Source organism: Haemaphysalis longicornis, unplaced genomic scaffold, assembly GCF_048455015.1.
Source record: "Haemaphysalis longicornis isolate Haplotype H1 unplaced genomic scaffold, Haemaphysalis longicornis Haplotype H1 scaffold_9, whole genome shotgun sequence".
Classification (NCBI taxonomy): Eukaryota; Metazoa; Arthropoda; class Arachnida; order Ixodida; family Ixodidae; genus Haemaphysalis; species Haemaphysalis longicornis.
In genome coordinates this window covers 135,786,113-135,809,095 of record NW_027526460.1, presented here as the reverse complement: position 1 = coordinate 135,809,095, position 22,983 = coordinate 135,786,113, and the positions used below count along the sequence as shown (strand labels likewise).

Sequence of the window (22,983 nt, the reverse complement as noted above, 5' to 3'; positions counted from 1 at the left end):
AGTTGGAAGAATTACAAGAAGCCCACCACACTTCTAAGATGGAGCGCCTGAAGAAAGCAACGACGGGGCGCACAACTCTTCACCGATTAGGTTATACGAATCCACCGTTTAAAGATCAGAAAACAAGCATACCTTTGAAGATTCCACAGCACATACGAGTTGCCCCAATACCAAGAAATATACATCGGGAGTACAACAAGGCCAGAAGAATAGCCCAAGCACGAGCCATGCCACCAGATATGCAAACGACCTAAATACCTGTTCCGTGGGAGCATCCCCTTACCCGCACCATCCCGCCCACGTAACTTGTGTAGTGAATGGACGGGGACAAGAAATCACATCCTGCACAGTCAATACCACAGCGATTGATACTGCCGAAAAAGCCGCGATAGCCCACGCCATCACCACTGCCCAATACCCAATCACCATACTTACCGACTCTCAGGCAGCGTGCAGAAATTACTTACAAGGTCGAATTTCTAAACCGGCACTTCGTCTTCTTTTAGCAAAACAGAGCATTCCCGAAGTTTATATAGTTTGGGTGCCATGACACGAATCCCTTGAGGGGAATAAGGTGGCTCATGTCGCTGCCCACGATTACATACACCGGACGGTTTCTCTCACGGGGCAGTCACCACCTGTTCCGACTAACTGGCAGCCTCTCTTGTGCTACACAGATATCTTGGCGGAGTACCGACACAAACGGCAAATTTTCCCCATTCCAAAGCACCAACTCACAAGGGGTGAAACAACAGCGTTCAGACGACTTCAAAATCGCACGTATCAACACCGTACCCTTCCTCATGCGATTTATCCGGCAGACTATCAAGCCAGCTGCAGCTACTGCCCAGCGCCCGGTACCCTATACCATCAGGTGTGGGAGTGCCAAAAGTCACCGGACCTACAACCAATCCCCAACCCTTCCATACAACAGTGGATGGCACGGTTGACCAGCAAGGACCCTAAGTTCCAGCTTGACCTGGTGCAAAGAGCCCGCGCAGCCAGCAGCAGCAGAGGATCCCGGACTAGGGATTCCCTCCACCGGGCGGGTGCCTTAACAACTGCACCTGTTGTTAATAAAGATTTGATTCATTCATTCATTCATTCTCGGTGAATAGGTACCGTTTGCTTCCCGAAAAGCGCTGGAGGCACACAAAACACAAAATTCATTGAATAAAACAAACTTGTATTTTGTCTACATGGCCCCTCTAATCCAGCACCAGAGTCATAATCAATGACACCTCTGCTACGATACAAAACTGAATTCCCGCGGCGGTTCTCTCATGCGGGCTAGCACGACACATTTTCTGCGAGCATTGCCTTCACCATAGTCCAGCAAAGTGCTTAATTTCAAGACGGTAGTCCTAGGCTATGTAAACGCAGTACTCCAAGCCATGCATGCGTGATAGAATACATAGCACTCACGTTTTTTGGTTGCTGGCCGCGATGTGGCTGCAGCAAAAGAGTGCAGGTTGAGAACAACTCCATGCAGGCGGTAATTTGAACCAGAAAACGTTACTTGTGGGTCCACTGTCTAAGAGGTCGTATACTGACTGGCTACTAGTGGGCTATTTATCACCCACGGCTGGTGATCAATCGGTGTCCATGAAGTGGGTCACCAGTATTTTGCGTAACCATGTGCAGGGTAACACGGTCGAAGGATGAAATACAGAACTTCGGGGGTAGACTGTAGACTGGAGTAAGTGAGGACAGGAGCGGTTGGAGGTCAATGGCAGAGGTCTTCGTCCTGCAGTGGGCTCGAGCAGGCTGATGATGATGATTGGCAGGATGCAAAGGGGTAAGGCATGAGCCAGAAATTACAAGTAACCTTCTGTTGACCCTGTATGGACACAAGTTTGACCGGTAATATAGTTTATTCGGGGATGGAGACGAAGGACAGTGTAAGGAAAGAAGGGAAAAGGGGAAGTTGCATACAGGGAGATGAGGTAAAACTGTAGCGGGTTGTGAGGTAAGAACGAGAGAGAGTGGGGTTGGCGGTTAAGTTGAATGGTGTAAAACAGCCACCGGTGGGCGAATGTGGAGTGGAAACACGGATGAAGAGTTGGAGAGGAACGGCCAAAGGTGAGGGCGAAAGCAAAGAGGGAGACTGAAATCATAAATTGGCAGTGGCGAAAGTAAAGGGGAGGCCGCGTAGGCGAAGTGGAGTATAAAACAGTGAAAGAAGAAAGTTGGGTTAGTTGGTAAGTAAGTTGAAAAATGTCGGAGAAGCCTCACAGACAAGATGACATGGCGAAAGAATGCCGCGAGAACAAGATAGAGCGTTGCTTGGCAAGCAACAGTGGTGTCAAACATGTATAATTTTAGCTCCGGGGAACGCTTAAAACCTCCTACGAATGTAAGACGAAATGCTACGTGGAACTTCTGTTGATGTAATGAAGAAATTAATGTTGAAATTTGCGGCCCCGGCCGTCACCCGCCACCAGACGCGGTGGCTCAGTAACTAAGGCGCTGCGCTGCTGATCACTGGTACGCGGGTTCGATACCCAGCCGCAGTGGCCGCTTTTCTGATGGAGGCGAAAAGCAAAACCGTCCTTGAGTTCGCGGTTTCGACGCATGTTAAAGATCCCCAGGTGGTCAAAATTACTCTGGAGCCCTCCACTACAGCGCGCCTCATCGCCTGCGTTGCGTCGGCGTGTTAAACCCTGAGATCAAACATCATCATCACTTGAGAATTAATCCCCCTGAACAGCACTCTCCCAAGCTATTTCTACTCGCTCGTCATATGCAGGGGCTCCTCTTTGCCCTGGTCAGTAGCTTTCCCGCTTAAGATGGCTCATATTGCACGTGTGGCATGGCATGTCGTTCTGTAATGCCGCTGTTTTCCTTTCCGCGCGCCAACTCCGCGGCTCGCACTTTTTTAACAGCATAGCTATTTAAGCTTTATAAATATTTCCGCCGTAGAGCGTTACCTGAAAAGTCAGCAAAGCCTAGCACACCTGAGCATGCGCCTCGTGAGGAGCTTGCAAAAATACCACGAAAAATACCGCGTGCGCGTGAGCGTGCGCCTCATCCGGAGCTCCCGGTGTCGGCCAGCTCAACTTTCGAGAACACTGTGTCCAGCTTTCGTGGTGTGTTCTTTCGCGTGCTCTTCTCCTTGAGTTTCCATGCGTTCGCGCCTGAAGTGGGGAGCACAGGCACTGAGATCGCGAAGCCAGTTGCCGCGGGTTCTAACGCGTGCTAAAGCGGACCACTTTGGGAGAGATGTGAAAGCCTGCGGAGAAAACGATCCTGGCCTGCCAGTAATGGACACCTTTCAACGCTAAGTTCGAAAGTTCATGTGAGGTGCAACATCCGGGACTCCGACGAAGGGAGAGGAACCGCCAGCCCTGTCATTTCTACAGCCTTGCACCACTAGTTCAAGCCGCTTCAAGTTTCGTGTACCACCGGCTTTCTCTACATCACAACGCCTTCGATGGTATACATAAACTAACGCTTTGGTTTCAAAATTAATAAAAATGCGGTCATTCTGTGAAAGGCAAGTAATTCCGGCGCCCCTTTTCCGTTTCAACAAACTTACGTTTCCTCGTTGGACATGAAGAATCACGTCAACCGATACAGCCCCGTTTTGTGGGTAATGTTTATGTGCGTCTTTTAGTTACTCATTTTTCACCGCATCTATCGGCGTCCTGGCCGTCCTTCTTGTCCCACCTGTTCTTCCTACCCATCCATCTCTCATTCTTATTGGGACTGCACCCCGCCATCACTTGACCCATCCCTCGCCTCCATCACATCCTGGCAGCTCTGGCTGTCTCCCCCGCCGACAGTAAACATCCAGGCTGCCCGGGAGGCTCTCTACAAACACGTGCACCGGATCAGCACGGACATTCTGGAGTACTACGCCGATCCGGTAAATTGAACTTTCAAATGGGGACCTGTACTTAGGTCCTGCGGAAAAAAAAGTTTGTTCTCTCTCTCTCTTCTAGTTACTCGCGTGAGTTCGCTGGAGTTGGGTAGAGATTCGATATTTTGTGAGCTCATTTCACTTTCTTATATTTTCATGTTTCCTGTTTTTCTGACTTACACATTGTGGATTGAAGTTGATTTTCAGTTGTCTTTTCTGTGTTGTTTCGTTCTGTTTTTAAATTAATTGCGTGAGAAGGCTGCATTATGCAGATTTTTTTAATTTGTATTCCATTGTGTTCAGTTTAAGTATTCTTTTATTGCCGCTTCCTGTATTCTCAGTTTATGGGCGATGTAGGCCAAATTTCTATATTAACTGCCAAATTAGCCAAATTTTGTTTCTTGTTGTTGTTTCTTTTTATTCCTTACTGTTTTTTACAACTATCTACGTTTGTACTATCCTAGAGAATAATTTAAGCAATTAAAAGGGAAATTTAAGTATTTGTGTTGAGATGGAAAGAATTACACTGCTCTCACGGGGGTATTTGGCAAGAAAACGACTACAAATAACAAGATGAAAGCATCATGCAGCGTTCTCCCCGCTCGAGCGCTACCGCTCACATCTGCCTTGAGAAAACGACCTTACATTTTTTAGTTATAATAAGATTTTGACTCATCACTATCTCTTGTTATGATTAATTCACCAGAGGAAAGCATATAATCAAGAAGGATCATGCAGCGTTCTCCCAGCTCGAGGGTTACCGCTCACGTCTGCCTTGTGAAAACGACCTTATATTTTTAGTTTTGATAAGGCTGTGACTCAACACTATCTCTTGTTGTTATTAATTCACAAGATAAAACCATATTAATCAAAGAGGATCATGCAGCGTTCTTCCAGCTCGAGCGCTACCGCTCACATATGCCTTGTGAAAATGACCTTTCATCTTTTAGTTATAATAAGGCTGCGACTCATCACTATCTCTTGTTATTACTAATTCACAAGATGAAAGCATAATAATCAAGGAGGATCATGCAGCGTTCTCCCAGACAGAGCGCTACCGCTCACATCTGCCTTGTGAAAATGACCTTATATTTTTTAGTTATAGTAAGGCTGTGACTCATCACTATCTCTTGTAATTATTAGCGGATACTTTATTTGTTTCCTTAGAGGGGCTTTACAATACTGCTTTTGTTCTCCTGTACACAGCACCTCCTATCCAGATGTATCATAAAACTATAAAAATTAACTGTTAACTTTGCCCTCGAAAGACGGAGGTGCAGGATAAAGGATAACTTTTTTCTTGTCGTCCTGCTCTTTGTGTACTAAGAAGGGCGGCAATACAAAATAAAAAGCAAGATAAAACAACGCAGGGTACGTGGGAAGAAACCTAAGCAGAAAGCCAGCAAACAGAGCCCAATGCAGCAAAATGTTACTTACTGCTTGCATTAGAGCCCAAAAACAAACGAAAGCAAAGTGATGCCGAGTATCAAACAGACAGTTGAAGTGTATCACAGCAAGAGCAATCATATATGGATGACAAACAAACCACGCGAGGTAAGTGGGAAGAAACCCAACCAGAAAGGAAGCAAAAAGAGCCCAATGCAGCAAAACGTTACTTAATACTTGCGTTAGAGTATACAAAGAAACGAAAGCAAAATAATGCCGAGTATCAAACAGACAGTTGAAGTGTATCACAGCAAGAGCAAACACAGATATGGATGACTAAAAAAAACCACCTATGGATGACTAAAAAAAAAACCTAACCAGAAAGGAAGCAAAAAGAGCCAAATGCAGCAAAATGTTACTTACTACTTGCATTAGATTCTAAAAACAAACGAAAGCAAAGAATGCCGAGTATTAAATAGACCGTTGAAGCGCATCACAGCAAGAGCAAACACATATATGGATGACTAAACAAACCACGCAAGGTAAGTGGGAAGAAACCTAACCAGAAAGGCAGCAAAAAGAGCAAAATGCAACAAAATGTTATTTAATACTTGCTTTAGAGCCTAAAAACAAACAAAAGCAAAGTAATGCAGAGTATAATACAGTTTAAGTGTATCACAAGAAGAGCAAACACATACTTCGGTGACACAAAAAAACCACGCAAGGTAAGTGGGAAGAAACCTAACCAGAAAGGCAGCAGAAAGAGCCCAATGCAGCAAAATGTTACTTACTTCCTGCGTTAGAGTCTAAAAACAAACGAAAGCAAAGTAATGCAGAGTATCAAACAGACAGTTGAAGTGTATCACAGCAAGAGCAAACACATATATGGATGACTCAAAAAAACCACGCAAGGTAAGTGGGAAGAAACCTAACCAGAAAGGCAGCAGAAAGAGCCCAATGCAGCAAAATGTTACTTACTTCCTGCGTTAGAGTCTAAAAACAAACGAAAGCAAAGTAATGCAGAGTATCAAACAGACAGTTGAAGTGTATCACAGCAAGAGCAAACACATATATGGATGACTCAAAAAAACCACGCAAGGTAAGTGGGAAGAAACCTAACCAGAAAGGCAGCAGAAAGAGCCCAATGCAGCAAAATGTTACTTACTTCCTGCGTTAGAGTCTAAAAACAAACGAAAGCAAAGTAATGCAGAGTATCAAACAGACAGTTGAAGTGTATCACAGCAAGAGCAAACACATATATGGATGACTCAAAAAACCCACGCAAGGTAAGTGGGAAGAAACCAAACGAGAAAGGCACCAAACGTTACTTACTACTTGCGTTAGAGCCTAAAAGCAAACGAACAAAGCAATGACGAGTATGCCGAGTATCAAACAGACAGTTCAGGTGTATCACAGCCAGAGCAAACAAATATATAGTTCACTCAAAAAAAGCTTGAAAGTTAAGTGGTAAGTAACCTAACCAGAAAGGCAGCAAAAGGAGCCCAATACAGCAAAAAGTTACTTACTACTAGCGTTAGAGTCTAAAAACAAATGAAGGCAAAGCAATGCCGAGTATCAGACAGACTGTTGAAGTGTATGACAGCAAGAATAAACGCATACATGGAAGACTACAAAAAAACCACGCAAGGTAAGTGGGAAGAACCCTAACCAGAAAGGCAGCAAACAGAGCCCAATGAAGCAAAATGTTACTACTTGCTTTAGAGCATAAAAACCAACGAAAGCAAAGTAATGCCGACTATCAAACAAGCAGTCGAAATGTATTACAGCAAGAGCAAACACCCATATGGAGGACAAAAAACTACGAAAGGTAAGTGGGAAGAAACGTAAGCAGAAAGGCAGCAAAAGGAGCCCAATGCAGCAAAATGTTACTTACTACTTGCTTTAGAGCCTAAAAACAAACGAAAGCAAAGTAATGCCGAGCATCAAACAGACAGTTGAAGTGTATCAAAGCAAGAACAAACATATATATGGATGACTAAACAAAACCATGCAAGGTAAGTGGGAAGTAACCTAACCAGAAAGGCAGCAAAAAGTGCCCAATGCAGCAAAATGTTACTTACTACTTGCTTTAGAGCCTAAAAAACGAATGAAAAGTAATGCCGTGTATCAAACAAACAGTTGAAGTGTATCACAGTAAGAGCAAACATATATGGATGACAAAAAAACCAAGCAAGATAAGTGCGAAGTAACCTAACCAGAAAGGCAGCAAAAAGAGCCCAATGCAGCAAAAAGTTACTTAATATTTGCGTTAGAAAATAAAAACAAACGAAAGCGAAGTAATGCCAAGTATCAAACAGATGGTTGAAGTGTATCACACCCAGAGCAAACAAATATATAGTTAACTCAAAAAACCACGAAAGGCAAGTTGGAAATAACCTAACCAGAAATGCAGCAAAAAGAGCCCAATGCAGCAAAAAGGTACTTCCTACTTGCATTACAGAATAAAAGCAAACGAAATTAAAAAAATGCCGAGTATAAAACAGACAATTGAAGGGTATCACAGCAAGTTCAAACACATATATGGATTACAAAAAACCCACGCAAGGTAAGTGGGAAGAAACCTAATCAGAAAGGCCGGAAAATGTTACTTACTACTTGTGTTAGAGCCTAAAAGCAAACGAAAGCAAAGTAATGCCGAGTATCAAACAGACAGTTCAGGTGTATCACAGCCAGAGCAAACAAATATACAGTTCACTCAAAAAAACCATGAAAGTTAAGTGGGAAGTAACCCAACCAGAAAGGCAGCAAAAGGAGACCAATGCAGCAAAAACTTATTTACTACTTGCGTTCGAGTCTAAAAACAAACGAAAGCAAAGTAATGCCGAGTGTCAAACGGACATTTGAAGTGTATCACATCAAGAACAAACACATATATGGATGACTCAAAAAAACCGTGCAAGGTAAGTGGGAAGTAACCTAACCAGAAAGGCAGCAAAAACAGCCCAATGCAGAAAATGTTACTTACTACTTGCTTTAGAGCCTAAAAAACGAATGCAAAGTAATGCCGGGTATCAAACAAACAATTGAAGTGTATCACAGCAAGAGCAAACACACATATGGATGACTAATAAAATTCGCAAGCTAAGTGGGAAGAAACGTAAGCAGAAAGGCGCCAAAAAAGCCCAATGCAGAGAAATATTACTTAGTACGTGCGTTAGAGTCTAAAAACAAACGAAAGCAAAGTAATGCCGAGAACCAAACAGTCAGTTGAAGTGTATCACAGCAAGAGCAAACATATATGTATGACTAAAAAAACCAAGCAAGGTAAGTGGGAAGTAACCTAACCAGAAAGGCAGCAAAGAGAGCCCAATGCAGCAAAAAGTTACCTAATACTTGCGTTAGAAAATGAAAAACCGCCCGCATCTTCCCACGGGGGGAACTCGAGTAAATGCGTCGCATCTACTCGAGTCAAGCAAAGCGTCACGTCAAGCGAAAGCCAAGCATGGACGCCCTTGACTGAATTCCGAACGCGCGTTGAGGGGACTGCGTAAGCCGGTCCCAGTCGACGACGTTGGCGTACTTGTAAAGCGGCGTGGACTCAGGTGTTTGAGCCAAGCGCGGATGTTGCTTCGCCGGAGAACGGCACACCGGTTATATGCGCCGCGCTAGAAGGAGAGGAAACCGCGGAAGAGAGAGTACAGCACATGCGCCGGCCCCAGCGCGTTTGCCGCAGCTATGACGCAACACAATCCAACACAATCCACTTTAATCCAATCCAAATCCAATCCAATCCAAGCCAAGCCAAGCCAATCCAATTCAATCTAATCCAAGCCAATCCAATCGAATCCAATCCAATGCCCCTCGCGAGAGTGTGTTCGAATCCAATCCAATGCCCCTCGCGAGAGAGTTCGCTATCGCCTCGACTCGACGCGCATGCGCAGTGAGCGTGCGGACTACGGACGCCAACGCGGGTGACATCGTGAGTTACTGAAATGCTCTGCATTTAAAACAAACGAAAGCAAAGTAATGCCAAGTATCAAACAGACGGTTGCAGTGTATCACAGCCAGAGCAAACAAATATATAGTTGACTCAAAAAACCACGGAAGGTAAGTTGGAAATAACCTAACCCGAAAGGCAGCAAAAAGAACCCAATGCAGCAAAAATTTACTTCCTACTTGCATTACAGCATAAAAACAAACGAAATTAAAATAATGCCGAGTCTGAAACAGACAATTGAAGTGTATCACAGCAACATCAAACACATATATGGATGACAAAAAACCCACGCAAGGTAAGTGGGAAGAACCCTAACCAGAAAAGCAGGAAAATGTTACTTACTACTTGTGTTAGAGCCTAAAAGCAAACGAAAGCAAAGTAATGCCGAGTATCAAACAGACAGTTCAAGTGTATCACAGCTAGAGCAAACAAATATACAGTTCACTCAAAGAAACCATGAAAGTTAAGTGGGAAGTAACCTAACCAGAAAGGCAGCAAAAGGAGCCCAATGCAGCGAAAATTACTTACTACTTGCGTGATAGTCTAAAAACAAACGAAAGAAAAGAAATGCCGAGTATCAAACAGACAGTTTAAGTGTATCACAGCAAGAACAAACACATATATGGATGACTCAAAAAAACCATGTAAGGTACGTGGGGAGAAACGTAAGCAGAAAGGCACCAAAAAAGCTCAATGCAGCAAAATGTTACTTACTACGTGTGTTAGAGTCTAAAAACAAACGAAAGCAAAGTAATGCCGAATATCAAACAGACAGTTGAAGTGTATCACTGCAAGAGCAAACACATATATGGATGACTCAAAAAACCCACGCAAGGTAAGTGGGAAGAAACCAAACCAGAAAGGCAGCGAAAAGAGCCCAATGCAGCAAAAAGTTACTTCCTACATGCATCATAGTCTAAAAACAAACGAAAGCAAAATAATGCTGAGTATGATGAAACAGACAGTTCAAGTGTATCACAGCAAGAGTAAACAACTATATGGATGACTCAAAAAACCATGGAAGGTAAGTGGGAAGTAACCTAACCAGAAAGGCAGCAAAACGAGCCCAATGAAGCAAATAGTTACTTACTACATGAGTTAGAAAGTAAAAAACAAACTAAAGCAAAGTAATGCCAAGTATCAAACAGACAGTTGAAGTGTATCACAGGAAGAGCAAACACAAACATGGATGACTCAAAAAACCATGCAAGGTAAGTGGGAAGAAACCTAACTAGAAAGGCAGCAAAAAGAGTCCAATTGCAGCAAAATGTTACTTACTACTTGCGTTAGAGCCTAAAAAAACAAAAGCAAAGTAATACCGAGTATCAAACAGACAGTAGAAGCGTATCACAGCAAGAGGAAACACATATACGGATGAGTAAAAAAAACCACGCAGGGTAAGTGGGAAGAAACCTAAGCAGAAAGCCAGAAAACAGATCCCATTGCAGCAAAATGTTACTTACTACTTGCGTTAGAGCCTAAAAACAAACGAAAGCAAAGTGATGCCGAGTATCGAACAGACAGTTAAAGTGTATCACAGCAGGAGCAAACATATATGGATGACAAAAAAACCACTGAAGGTAAGTGGGATGTAACCCAACCAGAAAGGAAGCAAAAAGAGCCCAATGTAGCAAAATGTTACTACTTGCGTTACATTCTAAAAGCAAACGAAAGCAAAGTAATGCCGAGTAATGCTGAGAATCAAACAGATATTTCAGGTGTATCCCAGCCAGAACAAACAAATATATAGTTGACTCAAAAAAAGCTTGAAAGTTAAGTGGTAAGTAACCTAACCAGAAAGGTAGCAAAAGGAGCCCGATGCAGCAAAAAGTTACTTACTACTTGCGTTAGAGTCTAAAAACAAATGAAGGCAAAGTAATGCCGAGTATCAAACACACATGTGAAGTGTATCACAACAAGAGCAAATAAATATATAGATGACTCAAAAAAACCACAGAAGGTAAGTGGGAAGTAACATAACCAGAAAAGCAGCAAAAAGAGCCCAATGCAACAAAAAGTTACTACTTGCATTAGAGTCTAAAAGCAAACGAATGCAAAGTAATGCGGAGTATCAAACAGGTAGTTCAAGTGTAACACAGCAAGAGCAAAGAAATATGTAGATGACTCAAAAAAACACACCGGCCAGTATTTCCGCCCGAAAGATTATAGTCCCAATATATTTTTCGCAAACATCAATGATCCATTCTAGCCGAGTGCTTTTCGCAAAGATGATCAACTTTTTGCGAGCAATTCGTTCTGGCAATTGTTCTTACCTGAATTTTTATAAACGAATACCACAGTACTCGTATCAACTAAAGCTGAGAACTAGGCTAGTTGGTTTCCGCTTTCGTAGAAATTATAACAGAGAAAACAAGGCACAGACGAAGATAGATACACGCAGGAGGATCGCTACCAGTTTCAGAACAGCTCAAAAGCGTGGCATTATTGCTCATATTGCTGTGACAATGTAAAGTGACATTTGCCGTCAACCAGCCGAATGCGCAGCTGCGGCGAAACTTCAACCCATATACCAAGAATCCAATCCAATGCGTATTTGGCAACTCCATTCAACAGTTCAAATCGTAGGCGTGAACCATTTGCAGGCACGCCCACGAAGACACTTTTTTTATGATAATCTCTAGTTAAAGCAATAGATGTAACACATGGCTTCGTGTAGCGCCAACAAAACGACAAGGACAAAGGGGCGACGGGTACAAGCCGTGGCCTTATCCGATAAGGAGATTGGCTATCTGAGTGGGGGGTGGGTGCCACCTTAGTTAATGCCTCGTGCTGCACTTTGCTCGATATCACAGTGTGCGAATTATTTTTTTTGTGTGTGCAAATTTTGTCATGAGCTGTTTTTTTTCTTTTCTTTTCTATCTTTGTTTCTGGTGATAAGTGTTTTTAAATTCACGCAGTTTTTGAATAAACTCAGTTGGAAGTAGCGCTTGTACCCGTCGCCCCTTTGTCCTTGCCGTTTTGTTGGCGCAACACGAAGTCATAGATTACCGCTACCAACTGGCCGAAACCTAAACTCTAATATAGATGTAACGACTCCAAACTTCTCTTCTGGAATAGATGTTAAGCATCTGGTAAATTCAATCAATGCAGTACAAGGGCTAAGAAGACTGAATACACCCGCCGCGGTGGCTCAGTGGCTAAGGCGTTGCGCTGCTGAGCACGAGGTCGCGGGTTCGATTCCCGGTCGCGGCGGCCGCTTTTCTGATGGAGGCGAAAAGCAAAAACGCCCGTGTGTACGAGATTTCGACGCACGATAAAGATCCCCAAATGGTCAAAATTAATGCGGAGCCCTCCACTACGGCGCGCCTCATCGCCTGCGTTGCGTCGGCGCGTTAAACCCCACAATCAATCAAGACTGAATACGACTGGCGCCGATGGACATCTCAGGAAGGGTATAATGACTCCAAGCTTGGGCACGTCTCGTGCTGTTGCTTAGAAACAGCTATGTCTACACAACACTTTCAAGATAGCGAGGAATACACCTCCCTTTCAGTTAATATACAGAAGCGCAGGAGTTTTTATTATATGTTTTGACAATGGCTAGTTCATTTGCTACAACCATGTTAATTCTAAGTAAATTAGATGGTCGTAGTTGATATACGGCTTATTACGTTTGCGCTGAGTCTTTAACGGTACGTTGAAACGGCACAGAAGTGCACACAACGCAGCATCTAGTGCAATGTTTTGAAGCGTAGGCACATTTTTTTACGCTCGGTTATTTCATGGCAGCAGATGGAATCCGCGGTTAGGAGGAGTTATCAGAGACCTGCACCTCCACGACCCGAGCCTGTGTTCCGGCAATTCCTGTTCTTTGGACTTCAAAAATGTACTTGACCAAGCTTTAAACTAAGGAAATGAACTTTTTGCTTGACTTTTGTCATTGCTCTGTTAATTTCGCACATCTTGCATCGGCGACAGGTGCAGTGCCTAAGTGCGGGTAGCTGGTTCAATTACTTTTGCTCTCTACTGAATAAAATCAGCCGTCTAATTCTTTTCGTTGCATCTGATAAACTTCCTGCCTTGGTGCTGGTGGTAGAGATCCAAACGCGACCACTCGGGATGTGGTTTTCTGGAATACTGATTGGTACAGAATTACTACTATAATGCAAAGTGCTTCTGAAAAAGAATTCTTACAAGCTAGAAGTGAAAATGAGAGAATTTAGAAGAAATTACAACTCTAGTATAAAAATTATGAAACAGTGATTTTGAGAACTACACAGAATAGAAACATAACTAAAATTATATGGGAAAGTTAAAAGGCTATAGCAATTAAATATCAACATGTTAATATGTTCCTTAATGTGCCATAGTTAATTGCATCCTGAACGACACCTTAACAAAACCGGGTGCGTTTCGTAAGTTTGTGCACGCTCCGTAATGGAACCGCAACATTCAAGTCAGTGAATCCTCTTCGAACAACAAAGAAGGCTAACGTACCGGGCTAACGCCCCAATGAGAAAGAAATAGGACAGCATGAAGTTTTTAAATATTCCAATCTGGCTAACAGGATGAATGAACAAGGCATTGCGTTAGGTTAAGCTGTTTTTGTTTTACGTTCTTTGCCGGTGCCGACCAATTTCCTAACTGCGTTTTGTTTAAAGACAGAAGCCAATGTAGAAGGAAATAAGCGATCAGTATATCCAGGCGCTAAACATATGCCTTTGGATGACACGGCATGGCAAGAAGCCGCAAGGTAAACAACACATTGGTGAACTCACGTGTTCGGGTTGCTGGCCGGAATGTGGCTGAAAGTAAAGAGCGCAGAGTAAAACCTACTGCCGGCAAATGGTATCATATGTATCATGAGCTAATGACTCCTCAATCTGTGTTCAATCGGAATAAATCTTGCCCGTATTATCCGCAATGTCTGAAAATTTTTTTTTTTTTTTCAGCTAGGCGTTCATGCGTGCTATAGCAAACGTCACATTTACAAAGAAAGCAAGAGCCTGAAGGAATGATGGGGAGTAACCAAACCGCGCTGGTTTTTATTCATCCGGGCGATAGTTGAAAATGACAGTGCGCTCACCTTTTTGAAACAATAGTGCATGCACACCAATAAGAAACCCCCTTCATTGCCATAAGTAGGGTTCTGAGCTGTTTTTACGAATGCAGGCGGGATAGCGGGAAAACTACATCTTGAGCCACCTGAGAGGCAAAAATTGCCTTCAATTTTTTCAGCCGCTCCCTCCCGGCTCCCGTGATAATGGGAATGTGCTGTGACCGCTCGGCAAAGTCACCGGTCTTCAAGGCTTAAATTGTGCTTGCACCGACTTTATTTTGAGGCAATGAGATGTGTGCACACGGCTAATTTATTTCCAGCCTCCTCCCTTTCTTCGTCTTTCTTGATGTGTTCCCCTCATGCGTGAAACTTACACCCAACCATTGCTAAGTACGTTTCTGTCTGCGAGTAACCTAACCTGCGTCAAAATCCTGCCACTACATCCGCGAAAAGCTTGTGTAAAGCAAACCAAGAACCAAACTCCCTGCATTATCACACTATTACTTTGAGCACGCCATTCCTTCAGTCCATCCACCTCACTCTATCGTCGTTATGCCTTTATTCATAATCGCATCCCGTATTGCACATCCTCATAGAGTAATCGCTCCTAGTCCGCACCATTAGAAGAAATTAAAAACCGTGTAATTTCCACCATACAGTTCACCCCATTCCGCACCCATTACACCCCAATACTTCAGATATTAATTCTGAACACTGACATTTAAATATGCCGTCATACTTCTATAGTTTCAACCCAAAAAGAACTTGATACCGTTGCATATAATCCTTCTGAAAATCTTGTTATTTAAAGGGACCCTGAAACACTTTCGATAAGCGCTTTCACTCTTTGCTTTGTGTCTGGCCCCCCTATAAAGCGGTATTTATCGCCAGCATAGAGCGAGCGGCACTGCGTGATTTTCTCGTCGCACCAGATCCGCCTTCCATTTCAGCTTTGTTTTTTGTGGCTTTTTTTTAAGTTGTTATCGAAAAGCGTTCATAGCTGCAGCTGAAGGAAAACCGGCCAACAGCCGCTACATGGCCTTGGTGACGTATTTCGGGCCGTCGAAGAACGTCAAGACCGGGAAAGAGAGAAAAACCTTTTGAACTAGTTTACAAGTTATCTAATGAGCACAGAGCAGTAATTTTTGGCGGAGGTACTTTGCCACCTCCTAATCTATGTACTGGGTGTGTTTGGGTGACTACGTTCTGCAAGCATTCAAGACTTTTTTTAAAAGTTGAAAAAAGTGTTGCAGGGTTCCTTTAAACTGCTTCCACATTTGCCCTCAGTCACAATTTCCAGTCACCCCCGCTACACTGAAATTACAGTAGGAAAACCGTTCCGTCTAATTTGGCATTTCGGACTTCAGTGCTAACTAAGCTCAAGCTTCTTCAGGTGCTTTGTAATACGCATTTGTTTGTTGTGCTCGCAGCGGTTTCTTTGCGTATGTTTTTCGTAGTTCCTTATGTGAGGTTCTCTTTCAGCCCTCGGCTCTGGAACCTTGCTCTGTATTTTCAATTGGGAAGATTTTATCAGCACACTAATAAACTATATTTGACTTTGTTTCGGGCAAAATAACGGGAAAATAACTACCTTGTGATGTTTAAACGTTATGCGCACTGGGTTCTTAATGAGATATAAAGGCGCGTCTTGAAGAATGACTGGCTGTAAAGAATACAATAACTTGGGGTGAAGTAAAAATCCCTCTTATATGTGAATCCAAAAATACTGGAGGCCCCGTACACCCCATTCTCAAAACAATACACGAAATATGACAGGACGAACCTTTAAGATAATGGGACATTCTATCCTTTGTACAATAGAAGTGAGAGACGTCCTGTTGTTCCACTACATATATTTCTGTCGCACAATAGACTACCCTGTAGTACCAACAGAAACCACCGTTCTGCGACGGATATTTTTGTCGTACAACAGAAATTTCTGTTGTGCAACAGAAGTTTCTCTGTGTTTTTCGACTGGGTCTAATTTTTAATTTAGCAGCCGCAAGCTCGGTGCTACAATCTTATAAAAGTATAACATATAACACAACAAACATGCTTAATTCAATTCAACTGAAACAATGGCAAATGTTTTGATGCATCGCGCAGAGAGTACGCATGCAAGATTACCCATATCTGTTTACTTACAGAAATGCGTGACGAATCTGAGCGTTGCTGAAACAAAAAAAAAAGTTATCGTTCAGAGCATGCACTTAGTGTCAACGGCTCAGCGCCTGTGGCGTAATTGTGAAAAAAATAGAAAATTACAAACGGGTGCAACCCTACCGAATACATTTTCACTTTTCTGTGGAATTAAAGCAGAAGCAATGAGTCGCTCCAGGACCGCCACGAATTTGTGGGTAAAAGCCGCTCTGAAAACTTTAGCTTGCTCAGGAAGAAATGCACGGTAAGCTCGGGTAAGCACTACGAAATGGACTATTTTGCTTCGATACGGCAGCCATTGAAGCCGCTAGTGTCTAGTGAAGGATCTGGAGGCGGCATTGGCTCTGTGCAAGGGGATCGTCATCGTCGCGACCTCATAGAGTCACCATGCGCAGCTCCATCACACTCTGGCAGCTCTTCACGGCACGTCCTTTCGAAATATTTTAGCATGAACTAGCCCGATTATATTGTCGCTCATGAACAGGGGTCTAGCGTACTTGTCCCACTCTTGAAGCAAAATCTATGCTAGGCCCACCGGCCGGCCGAATCACAGCACTTCCTAGTTTCGGGTGAAATATATTTCAACAAGTCATCTTTGCAAGTCTGGCGTAGTTCTTTATTTTGCGAGATATTGCCCTACGGCTTAAAAAAGGTTCTTAAATGTACTACACTGCACCCATTTCGCGCGAAAATAGAGCACAATAACGTCAGTTTGATGTAATATGACCTGTTTCGGCCGATCCGCACGTCCGTTGACTGCGTATTCACGTAGTGACTTCCGTACGCCACCAGAAAGGTCTCAAGCGTATATGCGAGGCGTTTTTCTTTAGATTTAAAGGAGCCTGCAGCAACATGCTGCACAACAAAATTCCTAAAGCCGAACAAGTGGAAAGGAGTAAGAAATTGGTGGCAAGGTCTGCCAGTGACATCGGAAAGGTCATTCTCTGAGATGACTGAGCATGGCGTAACAACTAATTGCCCTATATGCACCGCAATGTCCACTAAGAGGTGCGCTGAGCCCTACGTTGTTCAACCTCCCACAGATCGGCCAGGCAACGTCACTTCCAGAAACTGTTCACCTATTGATATATAAATACGCGAAGATATTTGTCTATGGGCAGATGGCGTGGCTCGTCGGCACGCCAACAGACGGCTCCGAAAGGCCGTAGACTTGACCAACTCCTTGACAGGGGTGAAAATATCCAGCAGCAAGCGCGGATTGGTTGCGTTTTCGCAAGATCTTATGTGTGCATACATTTGGTCAATTTAGTGGCGAGATGGTTTCCTTTGTGAAACATGAAACGTTTGTAGGCGTAGTTGTTGACAGACTTACTTTTCGAAGCAGCACGCATATTCTTTGAAGAAATGACCCTCTGCAATGGTCTATACTACCCACTTTATCGGCGGTGAAACGTTAGGAACGCCTTTGAAGTCAATCTTGTGACTAGCAGCGCGTTTTGGGGGCCGCGGTGCGGGACGCCTTGCCGGTCCTTTGTCGTGCGTGGGGAAGAAACAGTAGGTCACTTACGGGCATGCAAACGCGGGCCTTCCTCATGTCTTGGCCTGCCATGACGCACCTCAACAGTAGCAACCATTGCAGTAGCTGGTGATCATCTTTGCTACCTCATGCGATACCTGACACACTCATTCCGCATATGAGGCACCTTCTGCGAATTCCTCATCATCACCTTTCCCATGCAAGCTATTAGTAGTTCCAGTTATTCGCAAGGGTAGTAGCTGCCAACATTACCGGCAGGCCACCAAACTAAAGGCCTGCGTCGAGGCTGCTGCTCCCGCGTTGGTGTATGACGGAGCACTGAGTGTGTCAAAGCATTCCAAAGCTAAAAGAGAGCGTGGTCTAGAAGCACCGGCCTTGGAGTAGCATTGGTTTACCTTCATAACACACACCGCGAGGACCCTGACATTTAAGCAGATTGTAACCGCATCTGGTTCTTCATCTCAGTTATTATACCATAAATGCTCTGTCTATCGAATACAAGGGAGTCCCTGTAACCACTTCGATGACTACAGAGGTCATGGTCATTCGTGGCACTCTTACAGCATTAAGCAAACCTTATGGGGAACATGGCTCATCTCTAGCGAGTCAAAGCCTGTTCTTCAGTCGGTTCAGTCAACCCGGTGCCGTGGACCTCACAAACAGCTACTCATACAGATACGAATATCGCACGACTGTGCTGCTCAGGCGGGTTGTGACATTGGTTTCCTAGTCACTGCGCCGTTGCTGGCAACAAAATTGAGGATGGTGCCGCGGTTCAGTCGAATAGAGAACGGGGATGATGCCCAGTCCATTATTTCATACGTACGTAGATAGGCTCTTCTGCCAAACTTGCCCGGCAGACACGACTGTCCAAACGAGCTGCCCAATAATTGCTGAGCTGACTTATCGCTTCCCTTGACCCAGAACTTGAGTGCATTGAGCCGACGACGACGCGACGCAACCCTTCTTCGCCGTTTCTGGCGGGAAGTGACATTCTCGATACCTACTCTTATTTATCTTAATGGCAGCCAGAGTGGCATATGAAGTCGACGGTGCACCGGAGAGACTACGACATGCTTTATGCGAGTGTGCAGGCTTTTTATCGGAGAGTAGGCAGCTATCACTACTCCTTTGGTACCCAGACTCTCGGAGCTGTTACCTGGGGAGGAACGCCTGGGCCACCGGCCTCCAACGTCATCAGCGCGCTAGGCAATAAAGAAGCACATGTACACTCTGAAAACAACAAGCTTGTACAAAAGACCTAAGCATAAGCCACTCGGGGCACTACCTCAAACATTACGCCTACATTCCCAATGCTGCCCACACTTCTCTACTCTCTGTCCACAAATTTTTACTCCTTTTCATGGTTTCTTTTTTTTTCATTTGTAGAGCTTGCTCTGCAGTGTCGGGGCTTCTTCCTTTTCCGTTTTTTCCCTTCCCCACGTGCAAGATAGCAAAGAAGGGCATTTATTTGATAACTTTACTCCCTTTTTTAACTCTTTTCTTCCATCCTTCCGAACTAGTTATCATGGCTGTCAGCACTTTCACGCTTTCAGTTCAATGTCATTTCTTCTTGTGCCTTAGAACAGCAAGGCGTGCTGTTAATAGAACAGTGAAGATAGAAAAAATGTCCCGTCTTCAAATATTCAGATTAGTCATCTACTACTTCAGGAGTAAAGTTTAGTTAACCACACCAGAATAAAAAACATCATCGATGTTAGGTAATGAGGTCGCATGAAAAAAAATGTTTCCTGCAATTCTGACAGCACTTTACATTCATTTTTCTCCCTGCCTATGCATGACCCTGCAAATATTATAACAAAACGTAATGTCTACGGTGCAGGCTAAAAACCTGGTCATTAGTTTGGGAAGAGCTCTTTGCTATATAGATTTGCAGCCTAAACAGATCAATCATTCTCTCACCCATGGGAAACTAAGTCCTTCATAAGATACCAAACTGGAACTTCTGTGTTAAAAGAAATTTGGATACATTTCATTACTTTAAAGTTTCCATTTCTATACTTAAGCTGTCACAACCTTATTATGAAACTCGGAGTGACTTTACTTTTTGGCCAGAAAAACATTATCGAAGTCAGTCTTGCTCACCGAGCCGTGTCGTAGGCCTTGCCGTTGCTGAAATAGAAAATGCATAGCGTAAGAGGTCACAATTAGTAATCTTTCCATTGCATACCATATTGATTACATAAGACAAGTAATATCAAAAGCAGAAGCTTTCAAGAGAATATACATGTCGAGATTTTAGGTTTCAAATATTGCTCTTCAAAAAAAAAAAAAATAAACATACGCTAAGTACTATCTCGAAACATTGCATGTGAAATCCAGCTTGTGTGTTTGCAAGAAATTTCGTTCAGCCGAACCATTAGTAGTGATTACTCTACGGTGTAAGCCGGAGGCTGATAGGGTCTTCAAACTTACTGTTGCGCACCCACATTTTTTAAGGTCTACTTTCCTTTGTCTCCTCCTACAACCTTGTGTCGGCTTTTATCTGCGTCGTGTACTTTGAAGAACATTTATTTTATTACTGCTCACCTTAAACCAAATCTAGTAATTCTTATTCCTTCTTTGATCTATTTCTTTAACAGCAGTTTGAATATTTTTCCTAAACGATGTTTTCTCATTCATTCTGAGCATTATATATAATACACGCCTTGTGCCATAAAGTTAAACCTCGGTTTCGTTTCACAGGGCCCTGTGCGACCACTTGGTCCAGCACTAGAAGGAACAGTTGGAAGACGCACGTGCTGTATAGGTTTCTGTAGCACAATATCATTTTTCGTTTCTGCATATTTGGTTTGAATAAGAAAACGTAATTGTTCAACTTCATTATACACAACTTTTATTTGTGGAGAATCAATGCTTAAAAGACACATAGAACGTATGTCCAATGTTTTAAACTTGGTTAATCTTCAAACTAAATCGTGGTAAGAGCAACTGATGTAAACTTAGCTCTGTGCTCGTATATTCATGAGAATAACCCTCGAACGGCTAGTGTTTGGTGCTTACTGATTCGTTGCTAATCATGGCTTCTACAAAAAAGTGAGCTTCTATTGGCTTTTAACTGAGGCTCCAACGGCAGATCTGGCTGAAAGTGCTAAATTATCCAAAGTTAATTTAAACATAAGACACATTTTTTGTGTGTTCAATAAAATACAAATTCCACTACACTTTAATAAGTATAAATTCCTGTCTTGGACTAGGTCTAAGGAAGAAAGTTCCGAACCACGAGGTCAAATAAATTGATAGATTTTACTGCACATTTGTCTGATCAATTTTGCCAATTTACTAACAAATTTATTAGTGGGCCCTTGACATGGCAAGCCACCATAAATCACACAATATTTTTTAATCTATTCCAAAATATCTACGTCAAATTAATTAGGTACTTGGTCATGACGGCCCTGTGACCGGTGTGTTCTTTGTGAAGTAATTGTAACTTTTGCAAACTGCATGTTTAAGGTAAAATTATATCATAAGTGTGCAAAAAAATTGCCTTTAATGTAAGATAGTACCTATTCAATAACGACTTAATGTGTCACGCAACGAAGCTCAAAGTAGATGGGCTAATAGTGCAAATATTTACGCGAATATAATATGAATGGGGACACTTACTTGTAGTCGATGATGATGTTCCAGGGTTAAATACGGAAAGCGGCACTAATAAAGGTGCAAGAAAGGCAGCGTATATATCATTAGATTACAAAACCACTATATGTAATTCTTCAATGAAGTTGGTGTAGCGCTTTAATTTAAATGGCAGGTTTGACATGTCGAGGACTTGCTATAATTTAGCGAAGCATCGTTACCACGTAACAATAATCGCTCCACAAGGAAAGCGAACATAACAGCGCATTGCACTGCCGGGCTACAGCCATCTCGAAAGCACATTAGTACACAGTACAGCGTCGAAGACAATTCGGTTTGATGCAACAAACACCAAAGCAACACTGGTGCTTAGTACATTAGTAGCCTGCTGGTATAGTAGCCTGCTGGTATATCGAGTACCAAAACACGTTTTTCAGTGTTTGATTCATGTCGCACCTACCATCAGTAACAAAGGAGCAATGAAAAACTGTTACTTCAGTGGTTTTATCTACGTGGAACATTTCGTACTAAGAGCAGTAAGAACAAAGTTATTTGCTGAGCACGGCTACGACAAAGATGTTTATACAGTGCTTTTTGTTGTTAAGCACTGCACGGGCCTGATTGTGAGGGCAGAGCACGACCCGGGCCCGTAACACCGAGCCCGGACCAAGGCCAGACCCTGGAAATAATAAGTGAGCCTAGCCGGGGCCCGGCCCGGGCCCGTTCGTCTATTTTTGAGCCTAGGGAGGGCCTGCGTGTGTGTGACGAGGCCCGGTCTTATACGCTGAAGAATATTTGTTTATTATGTTTGGTCCAGTGTCTTCGTAGTGGGAACTCAGACGGAGCATCTAGTCTGTACAAGCACGCCATGAATTCAAACGTAAAAAATAAAGGTATAAATGCACGTAGTTTAGCTTAGACCTTCTGCAGCTCACGCCACATCGACGTAATAATAGCTCGTAATCTTACCCGAGAGACACTACCACCTTTGATGACCAGACTCTTGGCAATTTGACGTGGTTGTCTCGGCCACAAGTTGGTATTGCTGACATTTCTTGCTCCCCTTTTGAATCCACGAGTATGTACGTGCATTGAAATATTTTCCCTGCACTGGTTGTTAAGCGGTGGCGCTTCTCTAGCACGCGAGTTTGATTTCCAGGTACGGCAGCCGCATTTAGATTCGTTCGACATCTAAAACACACATACAAATACATAGCTGCACAGCTGCAGGGTGTCTTAATTAATTCCTTCCCCGCTAGGGCATTCCTTGTAATCGTATCTTTGATATGTTATACACCAAAATATAAAATCTTGATGCAGTACATGAAATGTAATTAAAATTACAGTATAGTGACTATCATACTTAGCAAAACACGCTCTTAAAACAATGTGTACAACTAACACCAAGAAGCGCGTAAAAGTAAATTCAGAACATTCATTTTCTTGTTTTTTTCTAGCCTTCACGTCGGAACTATTAACGGCCGGCCCTATAATTT

General features: G+C 43.2%; 1 protein-coding gene across 4 annotated transcripts in view; it reads right to left on the bottom strand.

Annotated features, from left to right (window-relative positions):
• Positions 1 to 22,983, bottom strand: part of LOC144153684 (uncharacterized) — a 163,729-nt gene that overhangs the window by 32,185 nt on the left and 108,561 nt on the right. For 2 of the 4 annotated variants that reach the window (XM_077685354.1, XM_077685357.1), the window contains 5 exons: positions 21,515 to 21,559; positions 19,991 to 20,017; positions 16,372 to 16,398; positions 13,946 to 13,972; positions 1,426 to 1,452 (listed from right to left, as the gene is read on the bottom strand). In XM_077685354.1, coding sequence (XP_077541480.1) covers positions 1,426 to 1,452; positions 13,946 to 13,972; positions 16,372 to 16,398; positions 19,991 to 20,017; positions 21,515 to 21,559 — 153 coding nt within the window. The remainder of the gene's footprint in view (positions 1 to 1,425; positions 1,453 to 13,945; positions 13,973 to 16,371; positions 16,399 to 19,990; positions 20,018 to 21,514; positions 21,560 to 22,983) is intronic. The other 2 variants (XM_077685355.1, XM_077685356.1) reach the window with 1 other exon arrangement.